At 32.8% G+C, this 26499-nt stretch overlaps 2 protein-coding genes across 14 annotated transcripts in view; one reads left to right on the top strand and one right to left on the bottom strand.

The window, feature by feature from the left end:
- Positions 1–26499, bottom strand: part of LOC114339236 (protein NDRG3) — a 658690-nt gene that overhangs the window by 80442 nt on the left and 551749 nt on the right. For all 13 annotated transcript variants that reach the window (XR_007700645.1, XR_007700646.1, XR_007700643.1 and 10 more), the window contains one exon: positions 514–713. Coding sequence is in view for 8 of the 13 variants with exons in the window: in XM_050661376.1 (XP_050517333.1) it covers positions 514–713 (200 nt within the window). In the remaining 5 variants the exon portion in view is untranslated. The remainder of the gene's footprint in view (positions 1–513; positions 714–26499) is intronic.
- Positions 9863–17538, top strand: LOC114339235 (uncharacterized). Its single transcript, XM_028289855.2, has 3 exons — positions 9863–10898; positions 11419–11822; positions 17023–17538. The coding sequence occupies exons 1-3, from the start codon at positions 9902–9904 to the stop codon at positions 17431–17433; spliced, it is 1812 nt and encodes a 603-aa protein (XP_028145656.2). The 5' UTR covers positions 9863–9901; the 3' UTR covers positions 17434–17538.

The raw sequence follows: 26499 nt of genomic DNA, 5'->3' as shown, positions 1-26499 counted from the left end.
ACACCCAGTATATTTTTTTTGTAAATTGAACGAACGGTCTTTTACCTATCCAGCGATATAAAGTTTTTTAAAATCGGTTGTCAAATGACTGAGCAATTAATTTTTAAAATGAGAGATGCAATGTGGAAATCACATAATATAATATCAATTATGTGATATCCACGTTGCACCTCTCATTTTAAAAATTAATTGCTGTCATTTGACAACCGATTTAAAAAAACTTTATATCGCTGAATAGGTGTATGACCGTTCTTTCAATTTACCAAAAAATATACTGGGTGTTCCATTAAAAAAAAGTCAACAAATAATTTTTCAAAAATACACCATTTTTTTTGTAATTGAAAGCGATATAAAAAACTTAATCCATTCAGACGAAACTTTTACTAAAATAAAACATTTCAGCGAAAACCGCATATTTCTATCTTGAGCCGTTTAGAAGTTATAGGCAGTTAAAATGGGGGAAAATATAAGTGGACACCCGGTATAACATAATTTACTTCTATAAATACTTACAATTTAATCCAAGATCATGGTACGTCAAAATGGCAGGCTTGTTCCTGGAACCTTGTACAGCAACCACCACGTTTCCACGATCTGTTTCGACGACTTCCTCCATGACAGACGAGTCGTCCCTGGATAATGATCTGGCAGTCGGGAATTGGAGTTGGATGTTCTTCAGCTCAATGTCGTCCATGCTGTCAGAAGGCATAGTACTAAAAAAGGGAGAAACCTAGTTAGTACATTATTGTAAAGTATAATTCTATTATAAATACAGTGTGTCTGAGAAACTTGGAACCATACGGGAAATTTTTTTTATTATCAATTTTACGAAAAAAGGATATTCTTCATAAAATGCTGTGCATGGTCTAACTAAATCCATCAGATATCAAATTTTATCTATTTTATACGGGGTATGTCAAAAAAAATGAATTTCGCTCAAGAGTAAAGTACCTTTATACACTTCTCCAAGAAATTAACGCACCACCTTAAAAACTGGTCATTTTTAATGTCTCGAATTTCTAAACCTGTTGTCCGATTTAAGTGATTTTTTTAACATGTTATAGCCTTATTTTTTAACAATATCGCTGTAATAATATTATTGCTATAGTGTTTTTACTACAAAAGCAAGATTACGTAGGTCAAAATTTTTGACGTATGAGCACTGTCAAAACATTAGAATGTGACTTTTCATCATGGCCACGTTTATGTCATTACTTGTCAGATATTTTTCTTTGTTTTTGTTTACTAGAAAAATAATATCTATAATTATTTTTCTAATTAATGATGTCAATTGGTTTTCATTACTAGCCGAAATATATTAATTAGCAACAATATTATCATAGTGTAGGTATAATCATTAAAATAGATTATTTCACAGCTCACAGCATAATTGACCGCAACCAGCAACACTGAACTGTCATTTGCGTTTGAATGTACAGTAGGAAAAATGAAAGAATACCCATGAACGAACATATAAAACACACCGTATTTTCCTGTCACCGTGTCAGACAAAAAATTGGCCAGCGCAAGTACATGTAATAATTATTGTTACATGCACTTGCACTGGACAATTTTCTTTGTGGCACGGTGACAGGAAAATACAGCGTGTTTTATATGTTCGTTCATGGGTATTCTTTCATTTTTCCGACTGTATGAGTAGTGTACGAGTGTCTAAAATAGTTAACTAAAATTATTATTTTTTGGAATATTGAACTTAAATAATTGTTTTAGAAAATTGATATTATTGATAATAATAAATGTTTTTGGTTATTTAATTAATATAATTCTAAAATTCTCAATGTAATCGCGATTACGTTTTTTTTTATTAAAATACCATGTGGACTCTTTTACAAGATCGGGCAGTTCCGTGTTTGTGTCGTATTTTAGCTGTGCTGCACAAATTTCAATTCTAGAATTGATGTTATGAAATATCATTATTTTCGTTAACATTAACAAATATTTTGGCATATGAATAATATATTTCGGCAATTGATGAAATCCGATTGACATCATTAATTAGAATAAAGAATTATAGATATTATTTTTATAGTAAACAAAAACAAAGAAAAATATCTGACAAGTAATGACATTAACGTGGCCATGATGAAAAGTCATTCTAATGTTTTGACAGTGCTTTTACGTCACAAATTTTGACCTACGTAATCTTGCTTTTGTAATAAAAATACTATAGACAGGTAAATTGTCATTGTACATATACCGGGTGTACCAATCAAACTGTGATTTATTCTAAAAGTTCGCGTCACCCTGTGGAATATTCTAGCATTTCTAAAATACTGAAATTAAAACCATGTTTCTGATTCATGTTTTCTTAACATTCTGATTTTTGATTCATTCGCTTATGTTGGATTTTAAAAAAGTTAGGTACTTTAATAGCTAGCCTTGTTTTTCATCAATACAGGGTGTTTTTAAATAAGTATGGCAAACTTTAAGGGGTAATTCTACATGAAAAATAATGATAGTTTGCTTTATAAACGTAAGTATGTCAGCAAATGCTTCGTTTCCGAGATACGGGACATTGTAATAATTCTTACAAACTGACGATTTATTTATTGCTCTACAACCGGTTGAGATATGCAAATGACATTTGGTGGGTTTTAAGAGGTAGTTATTGCGCATTTTTTGACATACAATAATTAAGAATTTTTTGTTCGCCATTGGCGCACATAAGGGTCATATTACCCGTATGCGCACCAATATTCATTAAATTCCTAATTGTATATAAAAAAATGCACAATAACTACCTCTTAAAACCCACCAAATTTCATTTGCATATCTTAACCGGTTTTAGAGCAATAAATAAATCTTCAGTTTGTAAAAAAAAATTCAACAGCCGGTATCTGGGCAGCGAAGCATTTGCGGACATACGTTTATAAAGCAAACTGTCATTATTTTTTCATGCAGAATTACCCCTTAAAGTTTGCCATACTTATTTAAAACACTCTGTATTGACGAAAAACAAGGCTATTTGTTAAAGTACCTAACTTTTTATAAGCTAATGCATAAAAAACAGAATGTTACGAAAACATGAGGCTATAGTTGGGTTTTAATTTCAGTATTTTATAAATGCTAGAATATTCCACAGGGTCACGCGAACTTTGAGAAAAAATCACAGTATACACACGCCCGGTATACAATGACAATTTACCTGTCTATCAACAATATTATAGCGTTTGTTAAACAACAAGGCTATACGCTCCTAGTGGATTACTATTCAACTTTCACCGGTAATTTTTAAATTGATTATTTAATTGTTATCGCTTAATATTTACAACGCTAAAAACTAATTAAATTGTAATAGATTTTTTTAAGATTTTGCTAATCATTTTGACGTTCTATTAATGAAATATTAATTTCTTACTTCGGATACTTTCACAATTATCGTGTAGATGGCGTTAAGATTAATTTATAATTACATATTAGGGAACATTAAAAAAACCTAAATTCAGTATTTAAAACGTAAGTATATTTAAGATAAAAATATATACCACAGCTTTGACCAACTAATATTTTTTATCTACGACTGATACATAATATATGTATTATACTTGTGGTGTTTGCAATATAATGCCATATAATAATCCCTTAGGGATTAATAGCTATTAATCCCTCTGGCACAACAATCACAAAATTCACCACGGAAACAAAATAATCAACCTCAAAAAGTGTCACTGTCAAACGAATAGTATATTTGACAGTTTGTGTTGAGATGGACGAAAATGAAGAATGAACGAACTTCATCAAATGAATATACAAGACGTGAAGGATCTCCAAACAGATTTATTAATAACAATCCCCAAGTCTAAAACCAAAATTGTACGAAAATTTACCATAAACAGTACGTTTTACAATATTGTGAAGAAATACATCGATCTCCGTCCGTCACATGTGAAAATAAATTCATTCTTTCTAAATTATCAAAAATCTAAATGTACAATACAACGTATAGGAAAGAACAAATTTGCAGATATTGGTAGGCAGATTGCCAAATATTTAAACTTGCCAAATCCTCAAAGTTATATCGGCCATTGTTATCGCAGATCATCTGCCACTCTGTATATTGATGGAGGAGGCGATTTAACTGGATTAAAGCGTCATGGGGGCTGGAAGTCAACACAGGTAGCTGAAGGATACATTGATCAGTCTATGAGAAACAAGGCAACTACAGCAGATACTATCGCTAAAGAGATAAACAGTAATGTACCATCTTCTTGTTCTACAGCAATCGAGATCCCAAATATTTGTATTAAAAACTCTACTAAAGTTAATGATGATTCTCAACCAATTCAGTTTATTAATTGTACTATTACTAATTTTAATGTTTTTAACAAATAAAGTTGTTCATTAAAAATCTTAAATTAATTAATTTGTCGTAGATAAAGTAGAGTATACTACTCGCATAATGGCTCTCATTCTCTCGGAATGTTACTCCCTCGCCGCTAACGCGGCTCGGTTCGTAAATATTCCTCGGGAATAATAGCCATCATTATTGACTCGTGGTATAATCTACTATTATAATTAATTTTTTTAATTTTAATTTTAAATTAATCACTTTGACATTTATGTCAAATTTCCGGTAAACGTTTACAGACTTGTCACTACTGGCGCTCGCGAATTTGTAAATATCCCCTCTACGTACGAGCTCACAGCGTATAGCATATTAAAACAATCACTTAAATCGGACAACAGGTTTAGGAAATTCGAGACATCAAAAATGACCCATTTTCAAGGTGGTGCGTTAATTTCTTGGAAAAGTGTATAATAACACTCTTCCATTCCTAGATGAAAAAAGGGTAATAACACTTCAATGTTCATTAGATTTATATTTTGTTTTGTGAAAATTTGCTATCATATTTTTTATCGGTACGGAAGAGTTTTAATAGTTGTAAAAAATAAAAATTATCTTGTGTTTCGGTAATTTGAGCATTGAAGGATGTAATTGGATATAAAAACATAGTTATTAACTCCAAACGATTTTTTATACCGGGTGTCCACTTATATTTTCCCCCATTTTAACTGCCTATAACTTCTAAACGGCTCAAGATAGAAATATGCGGTTTTTACTGAAATGTTTTATTTTAGTAAAAGTTTTGTCTGAATGGATGGAATTTCTTATATAGCTTTCAAATACGAAATAAAAAATAGCGGATTTTTGAAAAAAACTTTGTTGACTTTTTTTTAATGGAACACCCAGTATATTCTTTTGTAAATTAAAAGAAAGGTCATTCACCTATCTAGTGATATAAAGTTTTTCAAAATCGGTTTTCAAATCACTGAGTAATAAATTTTTAAAATGAGAGGTGCAACGTGGATATCACATACCTAAATAACATAACTAAGCAAGTTATGTGATTTCCACAATGCATCTCTCATTTTAAAAATTAATTGCTCAGTCATTTGACAACCGATTTTAAAATTTTTTATATCGCTGGATAGATAAATGACCGTTTTTTCAAGTTTTTAGGTAAATGACCATTTTTTATATCGGTTTTAAATAAAAAATGGCGGATTTTTGAAAAAAAAAGTTGTTGACTTTTTTTATTAAATCACCCAGTATATTTTTTGTGTCTCGAAAAAACGGTCATTTACCTATCCAGCGATATAAAATTTTTTAAAATCGGTTGCCAAAGTAATTCATTCATTCGGAGTAATTCATTTTTAAAATGAGAGATGCAATGTGGAAATCACATAACATAATATCATTTTGCTCAGTTATGTTATTTAGGTATGTGATATCCACGTTGCACCCCTCATTTTAAAAATTAATTACTCAGTGATTTGACAACCGATTTTGAAAAACTTTATATCGCTGGATAGGTGAATGACCTTTCTTTCAATTTACAAAAAAATATACTGGGTGTTCCATTAAAAAAAAGTCAACAAAGTTTTTTTCAAAAATCCGCCATTTTTTATTTCGTATTTGAAAGCGATATAAAAAATTCAATCCATTCAGACAAAACTTTTACTAAAATAAAACATTTCAGCGAAAACCGCATATTTCTATCTTGAACCGTTTAGAAGTTATAGGCAGTTAAAATGGGGGAAAATAGAAGTGGACACCCAATAACAATTTTCGATATTGTGAAATATAAAGGTATTTTACTCTCAAGCGAAATTCATATTTTTTGACATACCTCGTATAAGATTGTGAAATCTGATGGTTGCACCTCAGGCTTTAGACTTAGATCATGAAGAGATTTATATAGTAATAATTTTTTTTCGTAAAATTAATAATAAAAAAGTTTCCCATATGGTTCCAAGTTACGCAGACACACTTTAAAAACTTGTTACACACAATTTTATTATTATACTATGGATTACACTATAAAAATCTTCTTTCTACTGGTTGCTCTTTTGATTCTGGTTTTGTCAGCTGCGTCTATAACCTTAAATGATATCGCCAACAACTATTCCTAATTTTATATTTAACTTAAAAATCAATTGGAAATTTAAATCATTTCACATTAAGTCATTACATACATACTATAAAATAATCAAATTATATTCACATACAACACAGATTTCTGCGTAAAGTATTAAAACCAATAATCTAATTTTAGCTTCGCAAGAAGTTCGCAGCCAATATGTAGAACAAATAAACACCAATCAGAAGCCTCTGTCTTCTTATGTTATATTCTTCTTCTTCTTGGTTATAATCTTCTTCTCTAGGTACCTTATCCGTATTTAAGAAGTTGGCCGTCATAATGTTTACAATTTTTGAAACCTTTCTCTATCGGCTGCTGCGCGAAATATTCTTCTACTGTGGAACCACACCATTGTCTAATATTACGCAGCCATGAAAGTTTCTTTCGACCAATCCATCTCTTTCCCGCCAATTTTAGTGTATGTATTATAAGCCGAAGTAGATGGTATTTAACTTGGTATAGAACTTTTTTGTCAAAAAGAGATGGAGAAAGTACTTTGACAGCTTATTAAATGAATAATTTGACAGACAGCCTGTAGAGTCAACGGAGGCAGTAGCAGCAATGGTCACCAAAATAACAAACGGGGAAGTGGCTCTAGCGGTTCAAAAAATAAAGAAAGGAAAAGCGGTAGGACCACATGATATTCCTGGGGAAGTATGGAGAGCATTGGGAGAGACCCAGGTGGGGAGGAACAAGGTGGCTAGCAGATCTATTTAATAGAATTATGGAAGTTGGACAAATGCCAGACGAATGGAGAAGCAGTATACTGGTACCTGTTTACAAAAACAAGGGAGATATACAACAATGTACAAACTACAGGGCTATAAAACTGCTTAGCCACACCATGAAAACATGGGAAAGATTAATTGATAGACGGATACGTGAAGAGACCGAAATATCCGAGAATCAGTTTGGCCTTAAGCAGGGCAGATCAACAACAGATGCAATTTTCATTATAAGGCAGTTGATGGAAAAATACAGGAATAAAGAAACAAACGCTCATATGGTATTCATTGATCTTGAGAAAGCATATGATAGAGTTCTTCGAGAGATTCTGTGGTGGGCACTCAATAAGAAAGGAGTCCCTGGTGAATATGTAAAGATTGTGAGGGATATGTATGAGGGTCGCAGAACGTATAGCAAGGCTCAAGTGGCAATGGGTCGGACATGTTGCCCGAGATAATCCCGAAAAATGGACACAGAGACTAACAAACTGGAGACCAAGAGAGAACAGGCGAGGAGTAGGCAGACCGCAGAAGAGGTGGGCAGATAATATCAAACAAGTCGCGGGCAAACAGTGAATGAGAATTGCCAAGAGTAGAAATCGATGGAAGCAAATGGAAGAGGCCTATGTCCAGCAGTGGACGAACACAGGCTGAAGAAGAAGAAGAAGATGTATGAGGGAGTAACGACTAGTGTAAGGACAGGTGTGGGAGAGACTGATAAATTTCATGTGAAAGTAGGATTGCACCAGGGGTAGGTGCTTAGTCCGTATTTATTCTCGTTAGTTTTGGACCAGATAACAGCGAAACTACAGGGTTACATTCCATGGTGCTTAATGTATGCTGATGATGTCGTGTTAGTAGGAAATAGTGAAAGAGACTTAAAACAAAAACTGGAACAGTGGAGACAAGCTCTGGAGGAAAAAGGTTTAAAACTTAGTAGGACAAATACAGAGTAGGTATTCGCAATGTTCAATTAAAGATGGAGTTACTACAAATAACATGGTATCTTTGGATGGTGAACTGATTGTAAAAAGCAATAGTTTTAAGTACCTGGGATCGGTATTACAGAGTAATGGAGAAATATATGGAGATGCATGCAGTAGAATTAGGGCTGGATGGATGAAGTGGAAGGAAGCGAGTGGTGTGCTGTGTGACAGGAAAATTCCAATGAAGTTGAAGGGAAAATTCTATAAAACAGCCATAAGACCGGCTATGATGTACGGAACTGAATGTTGGGCAGTGAAAAAGAAAGAGGAACAACGAATGCATGTGGCGGAAATGAGAATGCTTAGATGGAGTGACAAAGAAGGATAAAATTAGAAATGAGTATATTAGGGGAAGTCTAGGTGTGGCACCAATTGATGCCAAAATGAGAGAGCATATGTTGAGATGGTTTGGTCAGGTTCAACGTCGAGACGCTAATCACCCAATACGAAGAATTGCTGAAGTGCAGATTCCTGGAAGGAGTAGGAGAGGAAGACCAAAGAAGACGTGGGGGGAGGCGATTAGGTAGGACATGTAGGTAAAGGGGATTAATATTGATATGACTCAAGATAGAATTGTATGGAGAAATGAAATTAGGGAAGCCGACCCCGCATAAGGATAAGGCAACGAGAATGATGATGAGAACTTTTTTGCAATCCTTTAAATTGTTAAATCACTTGAATAAAACATCTTTATTATTGCCTCATTCTCATCAACTGAGTACACTTTATCAAAGTTACTGTCTTTGTCGGTTAATGTTGGTCAGACAGCCATGCGAGTCAGACGGACTTCGCTGCGAGGTATTCTAGTGGATGTGAGTTCAATTCCTGGCCCGGTGAACAGAAAAATAAAAAAGGCTAACCCATTAGTTTAAAACAATAATATGAATCTGAGGCTTAGAGTGGAATATGCTGGTGTCTGACCGGCCTATGGGGGAGGAGTACGGTAAGTAATACTCCCCCAGTGATACTCGGCGGCTCAGTGATACTCCCCCATAGATCCCCACCGGAAGGGCGTTGATGCCTAATGCACCGGTGTGTACATAGACCTTGTTTTTAAGACAATAAATCATAAAATGAAAATATTGACAATTCAAATATTGTTAATAGCTAACTTCATTGTGATCAGACGCGACACGACATAAAGATTCCGTAAAATGTGTGGCCTAACTTGGTACATTTGGTATACATACACCAATACTCTCGCAAATATATATTTTTGCAAAATTCCTCCATTGTCCAGTTAATAAAATCCATTCATGGAATGATATACATAATGAATAATGCTACAAGCTGAAAAAGCGGCTGCCCCGCCCTTAGGTATAGCATCACAGTTATATTACAAAATATGAATCAAAAACAAAAGGGAAGTTTTAAATAAAACATATATTATAAAGAAACTATCACAAAGTTAGGTACTATAATATCTCCTTTTGGTTCTTATAACCCTAGGTAACTTTTAGATCCACCAGCACACCAGTGGGAGAAAAGTGTAAACTCATATTTATGTTTTTTACTAACACTGTTACCAACAAAATGATATCCGATTCATCAAAATCTTACACAGTATTGCATATTACCATGAACAAGGCCAAATACTAAGGAATGTGCTGGCAATGCATTAGTATGCACGCCCAAACTGAAGAAAGAAGAAGACGACGTCTGCAAATGTCTCTCTTAATCTTAGGTTATACGTCACAAGATTGTCATAATGACTTAAACATCCAATGCATCAAAATAATCAAATTACATGTATTTACTAAGACCGAACTATCCAAAACTCAAAACAACTCTTCAATTGGCAATATTCAAGGTAAAACTTCTTCAAAGAAAGATATCGGAACAAAATGCCAAGACTAAAAGAGAAGTAGCAACTCTAATTCTCAAAGGAAAAATCCCTAGAGCCAGATTTAAAGTAGAGTTAATCATAAGTGAAAATGACTATATAGATGTATTAGAAACTGTTGAGATATATTGTAATCTGTTACTAGAGCAGTTCCATCTTATTCAAGGACAGAAAGAAATAGACGATAGCCTTAAAGAAGCTATTTCTACTATTATTTGGGTATCTTCACGTCTAACTGATGACGTACAAGAACTAACAGTGTTGGCAAATATTTTGTGCGGAAAGTACGGTCCAGATTTCTCAAAAGAATGCAAAGAGGGCACACACGCAGCTATAAACACCAACATAAAACGAAAACTGGGTGTATATATTCCATCGAAATTACTCATCGAAAATTACATGGCTGAAATTGCGGCAAATTACAATGTATCGTATATTCCAGATCCTAGAATTATGGGCAAAGATTCAGAAGAAGAGATCTTAATACCAGAAACTCAGTCAAGACATTTCGATTTTTCAATAAAGAAAGGAAGTGACTACGCCGCTGCCTATCCTTCAACAAGTTCACCTTTTTCTTCTTTTTTGCTACCAGAAGTAGCAGAGGAACGCACTGCAGTGGTTCACAATGTATCTGTCCTCAATCAACTGCAAGAAAGTCATAAAGATATAAAAACACCAGATTTGAAAGACAAAGACAAAGAAAAACACAAACATGTACCACACAACAAAGAAAAACATAAACATTTACCAACAGACAAAGAAAAACATAAAAACTTGCCAACAGACAAAGAAAAACATAAAAATTTACAAATAGACAAAGAAAAATATAAAGATTTATCTTCAGCAAAAGAATATGATTTACCAAAAGTACCTACTGAACAACAGAATGATCTTTTGGAAGGTAAGTCATTGAGCACGGCATTTTTGGTTATCTTCGAATTTGCGTCTAATTCTATTGCGGAAAATTCTTAGGAAAACCTTAAGAGTGTTGGTCATTAGGGTAATCAATCCATATTCTGAGTATTTTTTAGCATTTTTTTTTTAGGTCTTGAGACAAATATAGACCTGAGCCAGTATGTGGGAATCACTTCAGTGTTGTGTATTGCATTCTACTTTTATGTTATCTATTAGCTTCAGCTGATCTCAGTTGGTGTATCATCTGGACCACAAACTGTCCTAATTTTAGCATTTGTTATAGCGTGTTCTACCTCTGATTTCACAACTTCTACGTTGCCAGTACAATTTTGGAAGAATTCGGTAATACATATTATATCTGTCATATTCAAACAACTCTCGGTATATACAGTTGACATTCTCTTTTTATTTCATTACCATTTACAATAACTTTGTTGATATTGCCAACTAGTACAGAGGGAACTCGTTATTTTAAATATGTTGATTATTTCTTTTACTTTTTTTAGGTAAGTCATTATCACCAGAAAATTGTGGAATAAGAAATATTCCAAAGGAGCAAGCCTGTGGATTGCCAAACTTGTCACCAGTAACTGTAAAAAGAATACGTAGCTCATCCGACGACCTTTTAACGACGTTTGAACACACTGATAAAGAAAAAGACAATGTTGTACAAAAGCAAGATACACAACAGTCGACTCGTATGTCTACGCCCGACAACAATAAGAATACAATTCATAAAACAACAACTAATCAAAATCCGTTAAATACAGAAACATCTAAGAGAGTCAATTTTATAAATACTATTTTTCCACCATTGTCTTTAACCAAACAATCCCTTAAACTATCTATGAGTGCGTCTAACATCTTCCAGAGATGTTCAAATACATGCGAGTCCCTTAAAGAGCCAGATGTAAGTATCCAGATAAAGCAGATGTATTTTGTAATCCCTATATAAATATGTAAAGTGATATTAGTCCAGGAACCGACGCTTTTCATCTCGAAATTTTTACAGAATGGATCGATTTGCTTGAAAATTTGAGAATACGTAGTGGATAGTCCAAGGATCAAAATCTATATGATTCCGAAAGGGGCTTTTACCATGGGGGTGGTTGCCACCCCATCTGGGGGTGGAAATTTTTTTATTATATTTTGACCGCAAAAGTTAATAAAAACTTTCATTTTAAACAAAAAATGTTCTATACATTTTTTTGATAAAATTAATAGTATTTTATTTATTCTATCGATTATTTCTATCGAAAGTGTTAGTTTCTATTCGAAAAAATCAATGTTTTGCGATATTGTACTCATTTACGATTCACTCAATTTTTGCTGTAGAAAATTTTTTTTCAAACCAAGTACTTGGGAATTAGATAACCTACAATTTCATATTTAAACATTTTTTCGTATCTCTGATGCTAATCTTTCTATTCTGAAGAAAATGGCATTTTTTACCAAACTACAAAAATTCCTTATTCGCTTTTAACTCCAGTTTTTTAAAAACTAATCATTGTAATCCAGTCAAACTTCTGTAATCTATTAATAATACTTCTCACTCAATTTTTGACGTAGAAAAAATTCTGGCAAACCAAGTTCTTGGGAATTAAATAAGCTACAATTTTATATTTCAATATTTTTTCGTATCTCTGATGCTAACCTTTCTATTCTGAAGAAAAGGGCATTTTTTACCAAACTTAAGGCAGGCCGCACATCAAAGAAACATGAAACGTAAATTACGTTTCATGGAAATAAACCACTGCTAAACAAATATATGTCGGGCCATTTATTAAACTCTCCGAAAATAAAAATGTGTCATGAGCATGAATCACACTCGTTTCATTGGTAGGCGGACTTTGAGATTTGTTTATCAGTGTTTTCTTTTCATGAAACATGTTTTTCGTTTCATGTTTCATGTTTTTCGCTTCATGTTTCTTTGGTGTGCGGCTTGGCTAAGCCCGACCGCACATCAAAGAAACATGAAACGTAAATTACGTTTCATGGAAATAAACCACTGCTAAACAAATACACGTCCGGCCATTTATGAAACTCTCCGAAAATAAAAATGTGTCATGAGCATGAATCACACTCGTTTCATTGACAGGCGGACTTTGAGATTTGTTTAGCAGTGTTTTAGTTTCATGAAACATGTTTTTCGTTTCATGTTTCTTTGGTGTGCGACTTGGCTAAAAATTCGTTATTCGCTTTTAATTCCATTTTTTTAAAAACTAATCATTCTAAACCGGTCAAACCTCTAGAACCTATTAATAATACCTAAATAAAGAAGGCCAAATAAGTTCAATGACTAATTTTAATTGAGGTGGTAAGTAGGGGGAAGCTTCCGATCATTTTTTCGCTAAAAAAATAGGGACGACATTCTTTTTATTTTAAGTCACTTAATTCTTGAGCTAGAGACTATTTTTTATTCCTGGAGATAGACATTTTTAAATACTTTAAATTAGTTTGAACAAGTTGTCGTCGAAAATACATAGTTTTCCCGTCTTTTGACTTTGAAACTAGAATATTTAGCATTTGACGAAGAATAGCTAACATAATGAAGTATAGCTCGATTACTATTGGTCTTGAAGAAAATAAAAAAAAAAACGGTTTTGTTTATTTTTTCAAAAGGTACATTTTTGTTAATCAAAGTTGTTTTGATAAAACGAAAACTTTTTGAGTTAGCAGAAAACTGATTAAAAATATTGATTTTTTCGATATAAAACTAACACTTTCGATAGCAAATAAATCGAAAACTATTAATTTTATCAAAAAAATGTATGAAACGTTTTTTGCTTAGAATTAATGTTTTTACCAACTTTTGCGGTCAAAATAAAATAATTTCCACCCCCAAGTTGGGGTGGCAACCACCCCCATGGTAAAAGCGCCTTTCGGCATGATATAGATTTTGATCCTTGGACTATCCACTACTTATTCTCAAGTTTTTAAGTAAATCGATCCATTCTGTAAAAATTGCTTTTGGGGCAATGGTTTGGGGCAATAGGCAATGGGGCGAGGTTTTGTTCTATTTTAAGTTTCATTACTTGGACTATATATTTTGAGGAAGTTGTTAATCTTGCTCTTATAGTGTAATGTTCTAGAATCCTAGAATGTCGGCAAATAACTTACACGACCTTCATTTTATCTAGGGCTGCTCCGAATATCAATCGGATGGTCTCTCTTTCTCTTTCTTCAGTTTTGAGCCCCTGGGGGGATTATAGTGGTCATCATGATATCGTGTATTGTCCATCTCCAAAGATATGTCTCTGGTCATTTCTTTTAATTCATTCATGTCTTTTGCATATTCCTGTAATTTTTTTGATCCATATTATTGGTGATCTATCTCGTGATTTCCAGCCTTCTACATTTCCTGGATTGGCCTTTCTACGTTTTCTGTGACTGCTCGCATGATATGTCTAAAGTATCTCAATAGTTGAAGATGGACTGCTGGAGAGCCGTTCGCTGACCTTTAGCTCATTTAAAGTTGAATTATTAGTCCTGTGGTCCAGTTCACGGAATTCGTAGCATTCTTGTCCAACAGAACATTTCAGTGGCATCGATCTATCTTCTCTCGGCTTCTCTTGGGGTCTAAGATTCACAAATGTATATCATAAAAATCCACGAGGAAAATAAAATTCCTGTAGCTGGCTGTATACCATAAATCACAAAAAATACAAGATCCTTTGTAAAAGGTATATTTAAAAGACCCCAATAATACGATTCATATGAATCGTAGTGGAGTCTATAGATTACAATGCTCCAATTGTGATGCTACATATATAGGAAGAACCTGTAGATCACTAGCTCCTCCTTTCTTAGAACATACCAGAAGAGAGAACACTTCAACTTTCTCACAACATCTCATACAAAATAAGCATACTCTCAACATCCCAGAAGACGTCTCATTGTTACATAACATCCCTCAAAAAAACTTCCTAAAATTGGACCTGTATGAGGACTTAGAAATAGTTAAAGAGAAGCAGAAAAGTCCTAATTGTGTTAATCGCCATGTTTCTTTTAATCGAGATTTTCAACCCCTACACCGGCAACTTTTTTCATAACACTATCATCTATACCCTCTCATCTTATGTGTATGATCATACTTTGACTATCATCTACCTTTTTATTTCTATACAAATTTTCTATAAGCAACATCCTACTTCAAACTCTCAATACATTTTATTCACATTTTATCATTCCACATTCTTATTATTTCCATTCTACAGCAATTTAGACATACTTCTACATTATCTGTTTTATTTTCTACATTATTGATTATCTCCACATCCTTCTAACCTGATCCTCGACCCTTCTTCCTTATTCATCCATTCATTTTCGGGCGGTTTGGGATTGACTCTCTTGGGTTATCAATATTATCAAGTGTTTTTAGTCTCATTCTCATTCCCACATAACAACAAAATTTCTTCAGCCAAACGAAATATACCATTACTTTCCAATTTTGTCAAGTTTATCTGTACTCAATCAAAATATCAGTCATCAAAACACTCACACATTAATCAATAACTTAGAATTGTACATTTATGTACATAATTAAACAAATTCTGATATCCTAGACGCATTTCGTAAAAGGCCTTTTTAATGATTCTAAGTCTATTACCACTTCTGTAAGATCCTAATGTGTTGCTGACTGTAACTCCTAGTACCTATTTATCATTTGTCATGTTCATATATTTAATCATCACACATTTCACAATTTTACATTTATGCTCGAATATTTCTAACACCAATATATGGATATTTGATAATGTTTTATTTTCAACATCAACATAAACTTTAAATTCATTGGCTGAAGTAACAAAATAGTTCATAACGTCGCATTGACAATCTGTCACTGGCATACTTCTAAAGTTCTTTCACCTTTCAGTTCAGTTGACACTCAATTTTCAATATGTGAGGTTCATTCCTTGCATATCACATCCACGTGGGTTAGAGTCCTGTGTTGCCCTGGGTTATATCCAGGAATACTTGCAACATCCTTTTGTTCTATTAAAAATATGTAGTATCATTTAAGATCTTGAAACTTTTAAAGGGTTGTTACCCATAACTTTTTGGTGGCTCACGCATGCATGCTATTGTAAGTATGGCCTCTGTCAATTCTTAACCTTAGTCAACTTTTATAACATTATCTACCATTAATTAGGTTATACTTACTATTTTAGGGCTTAACACTGATGATGGATTACCTATTAATCCGAAAACGTTTTGTTATGTAACCCTTATTGGGGTATTTTACATATACCTTTTACAAAGGATCTTGTATTTTTTTTAATATGTATATCAGTATTGAGAATATTAAGCAGTTGATCAACCTCATTTTTAAAGTTCGTGAAGTTTGAGAGTCCTTCCATATTTTGGCCTTCTTTCCTACAGTGAATTTTGCTAGATCACATCTACATTTTATTTCTTCCTGCAGTAACATTGTGTTTGTGATTAATGATCCCAGCTATTTCACATACATTCAGTTATAAGCGAAACTAAGTGATAGTAGTTGCCATTTGACCCTGTTGAAAGATTTGCGATAATCTATAAGACAAATGTATAGTGGGATGTTGAATATAATCTTCATGCCTCTATTCTATTTTCTCTGTTGGTTCTCAGGGCTCCTGTTTGGTCTTCAACGGTTTAAGTTCTGATTTTAAAGTATCTTGATATGTAGCGTATTTTTTGAAAAAGATCTCTCTAATTTCTTTACATATATTGTGATGGCTTATCAGCCTTAGATCTTCGTTTTATTGCTTTGTTGAGGTTTCTCAAACTATCTTTTTCCCTTGAACGCTCTTGATCAACGCTCTTCCTTACTATATGTCCAAATCATCGCAGTGGTCTTCCTTGGGTTCTTTAAAAATTCATATGAACCGTCAATTTGACTATTCAATAATCTATGTATTTCTTACTTCACTCATTAGACATTACTTCATGTGTTTGGTCATACAAAAACTATATTTTCATGGTCTGAGTGCTCTGATTTTGTCGCTATTATTGTTTACAGTTATACCACAATTACCAAATTAGATTACAGTCCCAGAATGTGATCATCATTAATACTTAACACATTTGATAATCGGGATATAGTGATATTTTGATGTTTTCTCTTCTAGATGTACCGAACTACACCGATACAAGCCATAAAAAGTAAGTTCAACGAGCATCAGTTAACAAACATTATCAACCTTTATAATCAAAATACGGATGTCCTAGAGCTACCATGTACGTCAAAAGATACATCTCTACTGTTATTACAAAACGTTCCAAATGCAGAGACTGGACCTTTCCAAACACTGACAGAGGATGTTGACATGTCTCTTCCTACAACATCTGCTTATGTGCTGGACGATTCCCTAGACGAATTGCTCAATTTACCAGATGTACCTGATGATGAAATATACATTCTTCCACAATTGCCCTCGGTACCAGATGTTGACATAAATAAGATACATGATAATAATAAAGATATAGATTTTGATGAGCTTTGTAAACGGTTTTATGCTCTTAAAAGAAAAGATAAATAGTAAAAGTAATTTAAAATCTATTTTAAAGTAAACCACTTAATTATACAAGGTGTTTCCAGAGTAATCGGATATTAAATAAAAATAGACGGTTTCGTTTTGATTCAATTTGAGTCTCTTACCATCCTCTGCCACGTGTTTCTAGGTTTATCCGTTATCAAAGAGGCTTTGCAAAAGCCTGAATTGAACCAAAACCCACCATCCTGCCATCGGCCGACGCTAGGAATCTATTCCACTAAAGCATCAGCACTTTAGCCATCTAAACCGCTATCATTTTGTACTCTGCACCGAGTATAACATGAAACCAAATAAAATAGACGGTTTCGTTTTGATTCAATTGGGAGTCTCGGATATTATTTCTGGTGATTTGTCATTTAATGTGACATATTTATACAGGGTGCAGCATTAAGAGATACGAACAAAATTGTTAAGGTAAAAGTTGGGGTGTATACAGGGTGAGGCAGATAAAGGGCCTATTAGAAATATCTCGAGAACTAAACGTAAGAGAATCATGAAAATTGGAATAAAGGGGTTTTGAGGTGTGAGCTATTTAATGAAAATATTTTGGTCTCTTTGGTACTTCCGGTTATACCGGAAGTTGACTAACTTCGTTTTTTTAGTGGGACACCCTGTATATTTTTACATTTTTGGATTCTCCTTGATTCCTTCTTTCTTAAAATATAAGGTTTTGTAATATTATACAGGGTAGTTTAAAAGATAATTACGTTTTCATATTAATTTCGTAGCAACATTCACACCCTGTAGAATTGTAGTAGTTTGAGATAATAAACTCTATTTACGTTCAAATGATTTTTAATATAGTCTACTATTTTTAAGAATTATTGGTATAGTTAAATTTTTCATTTTAGTATACAGGGTTGGTCGAAACTCGAAATGAGTATTTTCTGAGTTTTCTTAAATGGAACACCCTATATTTTAGTATTGCAATGAAATTATATTTTATGGTACTTTTTAATTGTATAAGCATTCCCTATACCTAACTGCTTTAATTTGTGAGTTATTGGTGATTCTAGCTAAACATTAATTGCAACACAAAATACGTGAAATTTTATTAGGTTGGCCGTGAAAATATTCAATCATAAATAATTTTTCGGAAATAAATACATATTAATCTAGACTGATACTTAAAATTGCCAATAATGGTTGATCTATCAAAATATCTACGTAGTTAAGATTGTTGGTGCGATTAACAATTAAGCACAAATTAAAGCAGTTAGGTATAGGGAATGCTTAAGAAGTAAAAAAGTACCATAAAATATCATTTCATTACAATACTAAAATATAGGGTGTTCCATTTAAGAAAACTCAGAAAATGCTAATTCCGAGTTTCGACCCACCCTGTATACTAAAATTAAAAATTTAGCTATACTAATAATTCTTAACAGCAGTAGACTATATTAAAAATCATTTGAACATAAATAGATATTTTGATCTCAAACTATTACAATTCTACAGGGTGTGAAAGTTGCTACGAAATGAATAAAAAAACGTAATTATCTTTTAAATTACCCTGTATAATATAACAAAAACCATATTTTAGGAAAGAAGAAATCAAGGAGAATCCAAAAGTGAAAAAATATATAGGGTGTCCCATTTAAAAAAAAACGAAGTTATAAGCAACTTCCGGTATAACCGGAAGTACCAAATAGATGAAAATATTTTCATTAAATAGATCAGTCTTCAAAACCCCTTCAATCCAATTTTCATGAATCAGTTGCCTTTAGTTCTCGAGATATTTCTAATAGGCCCTTTATCTGCCTCACCCTATATATACCGTACTTAATGGTATTTTCTAATATACAGGGACACCCATCTAACCAAGTGGAACAAACTTATCTTTTTTTTATTGTTTGAACTTTCTTGTATGGATATATCTGTTCCGTGGTGGTTTACGGAATCAATTACATGAAATTAAAATAAATGTAAACACAACAAACTGTCAATAATATATTTATTTGTGTCGGTAAAATAGCGTGAATATTTCTCGAAAGAGGGTTTGTTATTCTTTTGAGTGTGGTGGTGTGACTGCCCCGGGTGCCCGCTGTGACTATACTGAACTACAAACATTAGTATTACATGTCTGTGGGTTTTAAAGAAGACTTATTTATTGACATGTGGAATTTTTTCCCATAAACTGAACAGACCATTAGCATCTGGTGTTTTAAAAGCTGAGATGGCATTTTACCTGAATACTGATATAAATTTTTTTTGATATATTTCGTTTCTTAACTTAACAGGCCCTAATATGCATATGGTTTGTGTATTACATGTGAATTTTAAATGGGACGTACCTATTACTTCATTTTGAAAAAGTTATTAAAAATTAAAATTAGCAAAATAGTAATTGAAGCGTGTCGCCACAAATCCTTGTTATTTTCAGTGTCTCCTTTGATGTCGACCAAAGAAAAAATAAAATCATTCCCGAATAAAAGAAATTCATTAATATTCAACTAGTTTCATCTTGATGTGGAATTTGGCAAGAACTGTTTCAAATTAATGCCATTTAAAACCAATAATTTCAGAAGAATGTCGGGAAATTTTTCGAGACCTTCTTTTTCTGGATGTGCATATCCGTGACGGATATTGGGATCATCATGGCAATCTTTATCTTGTCTACAGTAGCGCGGAAAAGCTTTACATATGTTGTGTTGAAACAGGTTCTGAGATTCTGTAACCAGGATGTTCTTATTTTTCCTGGACCTCGCTTTTCAAATATTTTTCCTTACAGGGTAACTTGTAGGAGGGCACATCTGGATTCATTTCGCATAATGTGTCCTAAGTATTGTAACTTTCGAGAATTGATGGTGGTTATTATCTCTAGGTTCTTTTTCTGGACTCGGTCAGTCTAGGGATTCACACGTCAAATGCTTCCAGTCCTCTACACGTATCTTCGTTCAAGGAACCACGATTCAACATCATAATAAAGGACAGAGAAGACGTATCATCGCAGCATTCTAACTTTTATAACAAGAGAGAGGTTGTGGCACTTAAAGAAAGTTCCCATCCGATTGAAGGTGGATCCAGGAAGCTAGGACAAATAATCCCGGACAAAAATCCCCACCAATTATTCCCGGACAAAAATCCCCGGACAAATATTCCCAGGACAAAAATCCCCACAAAAAATCCATGACAAATAATCCCCACAATTTTTTTGGACAAAATATTCACACAAAAAATCCCGGACAAAAAATCCCCAAGAAATATTTGCTGCCGAATAGGTCTCTAAAAGTTTTCCCGAAATTTTACCAAATTTCGAATTCCAATTCCATGCTGAAAACTTCAAATTTTACATGACAAAGGAGTGTGAGTTTTTTCAAAAATCGTGGAAGATATGGGGAATGAGCTAAGGCCTCCTTCTCATGACAGACGCTTGATAACGCGCGATTAAAACTACATACATTTTACTTAACTGTTCACTTGCCAACGCGAGTTTTATCGCGCGCGTTAGCATGTGAACGATCTTAAGTAAAATGTATGTAGTTGTACTCGAGCGTTATCAAAATGCGCGTTATCAAGCGTTTGTCAAGACAACGGGGCCTTAGCTCATTCCCCATATCTTCCACGATTTTTGAAAAAAACTCACACTCTTTTGTCATGTAAATTTTGAAGTTTCAGCATGGAATTGGAATTCGAAATTTGGTAAAATTTCGGGAAAACTTTTAGAGAACTATTCGGTAGCAAATATTTCTTGGGGATTTTTTGTCCGGGATTTTTTTGTGGGGATTTTTTGTCCGGAGGTTATTTGTCCGGGGATTTATTGTCCGGGGATTTTTTGTCCAGGGATAATTTATGGGGATTTTTTGTCCGGGATTATTTGTCCGGACCCCTGATCTAGCTTTGCCGATGCGCGTACTAATCGCCTTGTTGTTGATCCATTCTTCATTTATTATGGTGCCGAGGTAGTTGTAGTGCCTCACTCTTTTTACTGGGGTTTGGTTGTCGTTGAGCTAACCTTCTTTTTTCTTTGTCTTGCTAATTATCATGAGCTTTGTCTTCGTTACGTTTATATTAGCTCCATATTGTTGACTGTAATAAGTGATTTTGTTTATAAGGACTTGTAGGTTTTTACATAATTTGTTAATATAACGCTTAAATATGCAGAACATAGAATATATATATCACCCCGAACATAATGAATTTTTCTGTATCTGTTTTTTCTTTTCAGACACTCACAAGTTTTTAGAACTAATATTTTTAATCTAATCAGTGACATTAACTTTAAGTCTGTTCAAGTTCTTTATATGCAGACTTTTCGTAATAAGGGTGCACTTCTGATCAAAGTTAGTAAAGGTGGTACAGGATATTTGCATATTTTAGCGAACCAATTTTTTCTTAAAAAATTATAAGAGACAGAATGTAATAAACATATGAACATAAAAATCAGTTTATAAAAGTAGCTTGATTACCTGCAATAAAAACACTATGGTTAAACATAAAAAACTATGGTTAAACATAAAAAACTATGGTTAAACATTAAAATATTATTTTTATGTAGGTATATGTAAATTATTTTCCTCTTATTCATATTATTGGCAATATATCGGTCTGAGGAATTGTTAAAACATGTTTTGTAAACATGGTAAAAATAATCAGAAAACACACTTCTAGATACAAGCTATATAGTAATAAAAACACTATTTCAAAACTTCATTCACTAGAATTCTATTTTTAAGACAGGGAATTGGCAAACATAAAATAAGTGTGTATACTGTTTTTTAACACAATTCTTAAATAATTTTTTTTGGAAACTATTTCGGAAGTGAAAATCGAAACGTCAGAGTTATTAGTTAAAAATGTAATAAGTGTGATTACAATCAATTGTGGCTTATATTATTTAACTTAAAAACATTAAACTTAACTTATTATGCCACAAAAGCAGTTTCAAGACCTTATTAATAGGGACCATTATTAAGTGAAACATAAATAAAATGATCTAAATTTTAAACTAATAAATTCATGTTAAAAAAAGTTTACATATCAACTATAATTTATTTAATTAAATGTTCAAAATCATATCCACCAACGTCCATACCATTATAAAGTTGCTTATAATTAAATCGGGGAGCTTGCTTGGACATTCAACGAAACCTCTTCGTCCTAGAAATTATTTACCTAGGAAACCGTTCACCTTACGTTAATGCTAAAATTTGGAGATGAGCCGTCTTGTTGGAAAACAAATCATCTTTTGAGTACCTACCTATTATCATTATCGATTATATCTGTCAAAATGGGACAAACTGTGTCCTCCAATAATTCTAGATATGCTTATCCGTTCAAATTTTGTTGAAAAAAGAATGTCACATCATCCCCATAAATTGCTTATACAGTATCAGTGGGGGCAGGGGGGTACAACGGTCTCCTTTATTCAGATGGACTTACCCAAGATTTTTTATGTATTTTGACCCGTAGAACACGAATTTTTTGGGTAACAGTTGATCCGGATGTCCATAAGATTGTTATAAACAAAGAACTTGAGGAAATACATAACAGCGATTTCTCGCAAAACAAAACATTTTTTTGTATTATTTGGGTCATTCTAATAAAACAATAGTCTTACAAATTTTTTCGTAGGATTGCAATTTTCAAAAAATCGAAAAATTGCAATTTTTGAACCCGAATAACTTTTGAATAAGAATTAAAATAGCAATTCTGCTTACCGCATTTGAAAGATCAAGTCAAATTATACCGGTTTTAATTATTTACATTGCTAAAAATTATTTTTTTTATTATCAAACAAAGCTATAAACAAATAGTGTTTCCCGTGCCCAATGCATGCGTTTTAATGAATTCTACATAGAAATAGCCTGTTTGTCGGCGCGCCTACTCGTTCGAGTTTAAATGAGAAATGCATTTGAAACAACACTCAAGCACTATGTGTTTATAGCTTTGTTTAACAATAAAAAAATTAATTTTTAGCAATGCAAATAATCAAAACCGATAGAATTTGACTTGAACTTTCAAATGGGGTAAGCAGAATTGCTATTTTATTTTTTAATCAAAAGATATTCGGGTTCAAAAATTGCAAATTTTCGATTTTTTTAAAGTTCAACCGCGTTTATCTCGAAAACTATGCATCATCCTACGAAAAAACTCGTAAGAACATTTTTTGCTTAGAATGACCTAAACAATACAGAAAATGGTTTTGGTTTGCAAAGAATCACTGTTATGTAATTCCTCAAGTTATTTGTTTATAACAATTTTATCGACATCTGGATCAACTGTTACCCAAAAAATTCGTGTTCTACGGTAAAAAACTTGGGTAAGTCCATCTGACTAAAGGAGGCCGTTGTACCCCCCTGGCGACAGGACTAGTATTACTATTTATTATCTGTCATAATGTCAAACAGCAGTAGTCGGCTATCTGGATCATCTTCATTTATTTCCTGTACAAAATATATTTTCCAGGGATGAAATTTGTAATGTTTCTTGAGCTATTTTTGTAGTGCTTAAAGTAGGTTCCAAATTAACATGGCTTAAAATTGCTACTTCTTCCTCTTTAGTTCTAACACGTTTTTCATACTCCTTATTTTTTCATAGCTACGGATCCCGCCACATAAAATTTTTTTCAGCAGTTTTAACATGTATTGGTTATGAAGTTGCTTATCTTGATTAAATGATTTCGCTGTTATCTTTGCACACTTTCCATTTTCAAAAAATATGGAAATAATTTGAACGTGTTAGAATTGACTATCATTATAATCATCATCAGTAAGTCCTGATTTGTCCATTGTTGAACATAGGCCTCCTCCAGATATTTCCATCTTTTTCTGTTCTGCGCCTCTGATATCCAATTGGTCAGAATTCTTTTGAGGTCCTCGGTCCATCGCGTTGAGGGGTCTTCCTCTATATAGACTTCTTCTATATAGAACAGATTATAGAATAGACTATTTAGCATCATACATCTTAGTACGTTCTTTAACGGTAAAATATTGCAAAACCTCTAAATTTTAAAGAACCGCTTGGATTGACATGAAATTTGGCATACACATAGCTAACAAGTCAAAGAAAAAAAGTAATATTGTGCCGATATGTGCTTTTGCCCCGGGGGTGGTTTTCACCCCCTTTTGGGGGCGAAAAAATATTCGTCCAAAGTAAGTCCGGAAATGGATAAACTGACTAATTTTAAGTAACTTTTGTTCTATAGATTTTTTTCACTAAGTCAATACTTTTCGAGTTATTTGCCAGTGGATATGTTCATTTTTTCAACAAAATAACCACGCTTTAGACGGTTTTTCGCAAATAACTCAAATAATAAGTATTTTGTCGAAAAAACATTTGTAGCAAAAATATAGCCTGTAAAAAATTTAAAAAAATGGTGTAAATATCACGTCTATGTACCTAGTAGAAGCAGAGTTATAGCTAATTAAAAATTGGTTCATATTCGTCAAATTCCAAATGGAATACTTTAACGTGAAGTAACCAAAAATGAAACACATTTCGAGGAAAACTCATTACAACTTAATTAAAGTGTTGAAAAAAAGCTTCATTTTTGTTTTATAAAAAAAAACTCTAGCATCAAAAGTAAACAAGTTACGCTCAAAATAAAGTTAGTCCCTTTTTTTTTGGTAAAAAAATCGGGAAAATCACCCCCTAATTAGTATCTCAAATGAACATAATCGTTACAACTTCACAAGTTTCTTGACTCGTGTATGTATTGTTTATAGGATCTGTAAGTTTCATCGGTTCAAAGTCCTTATTTTTGAAAGGGCTGTAGTTAAAAGGGGTTGAACGAGTCACTAATCACGAATGTATGCAAATTTAGAAACACCAAATCTTAATCAATTTTTGTCTAACAGAAAAACAAAAAAATACATGATATTCAGAAAAGCAATGCTGACTTTTTTTGTTTTTCGAGATTTTTGGTATCTCTAACAATTTTTAAGTTATTTTGAAAAAAAGCATATTTTTCAAAATAAAAATTTTTAAAAATTTTAATTTAAAACCAAATTTTTTTAAAAATAAGCACTTTGAATCGATGAAACTTACAGATCATATAAACATAACATAAGTAAAATAATTTTTGTAGCGGTAACGATTAATTTCATTTAAGTTGCTAATTAGGGGGTGGTCTTCCCGATTTTTCTGCCAAAACAAAAGGGACCAACTTTATTTTGAGCGTAACTTGCTTAAATTTAATGCTAGAAACTTTTTATAAAAACAAAAATAAAGCTTTCGTTAAACACTTAAAAAAAGTTATAATGGGTTTTACCCAAAAATTGCTTAATTTTTTGGATATTTTACTTCGAAATATTCTATTTGAAATTTGGTGAATATGAATCTATTTTTCATTGGCTATAACTCTGGTTCTACGAGGTCCAGAGATCTAACGCGTACACCATGTTTTTTGATTTTTTACATGCTATATTTTTGCTAAGAACGTTTTTTTCGATAACATACTTACTTTTTGAGTTATTTGCGAAAAACCGTCTAAAAATGTGGTTATTTTGTTGAAAAATGAACATATTCACTCGCAAATAACTCCAAAAGTGTTGACTTGGCGAAAAAGCTCTACAGAACAAAAGTTACTTAAAATTAGTCAGTTTATCCATTTCCGGACTTATTTTGGACATATCTTTTTTCACCCCCAAGAGGGGGTGACAGTCACCCCCAGGGGAAAAGCACACATCGGCACAATATCACTTTTTTTCTTTGACATGTAAGCTATGCATATGCCAAATTTCATGTCAATCCAAGTGGTTCTTTAAAATTTAGAGCAAAAACCGTGAAAGAAAGGACTATCTTCGAAAATAAGATTTAGCTTGTGATTAAGAAATAATTAATATGTTAGAAACGTTAAAATTTAGACGTTCGTCAAGGCTATATATCCCGAAACGCAACGGTATATCAATTTGTTTATGATTTTTAAACTAACTTATGCCATATAAAATCAAAATGGAATTACTTACGCATTTTGAAACTACATACTTGACTTCAATTTTTATCTCATATTTGTGTTCGAATTTAAATTTGATGTCCAACCTACTGAAAAATGACCTCGAAAAAAGCTCAAATTTACTTTTTTGGCATTTTTTTTATTGTATTTTACGC

This window comes from Diabrotica virgifera, chromosome 9 (assembly GCF_917563875.1).
Source record: "Diabrotica virgifera virgifera chromosome 9, PGI_DIABVI_V3a".
In the NCBI taxonomy this organism is placed as follows: Eukaryota; Metazoa; Arthropoda; class Insecta; order Coleoptera; family Chrysomelidae; genus Diabrotica; species Diabrotica virgifera.
Note: the sequence above shows the minus strand (reverse complement) of the source record. Positions and strands in the feature narration are given on the sequence as shown.

Coding starts and splice junctions, on each gene's coding strand:
- LOC114339235 (XM_028289855.2), top strand. CDS start 9,902: ATGTATTTACTAAGACCGAACTATCCAAAACTCAAAACAACTCTTCAA. Junction 10,899..11,418: donor ACAGAATGATCTTTTGGAAG/GTAAGTCATTGA, acceptor TACTTTTTTTAG/GTAAGTCATTATCACCAGAA. Junction 11,823..17,022: donor AGTCCCTTAAAGAGCCAGAT/GTAAGTATCCAG, acceptor TTTCTCTTCTAG/ATGTACCGAACTACACCGAT.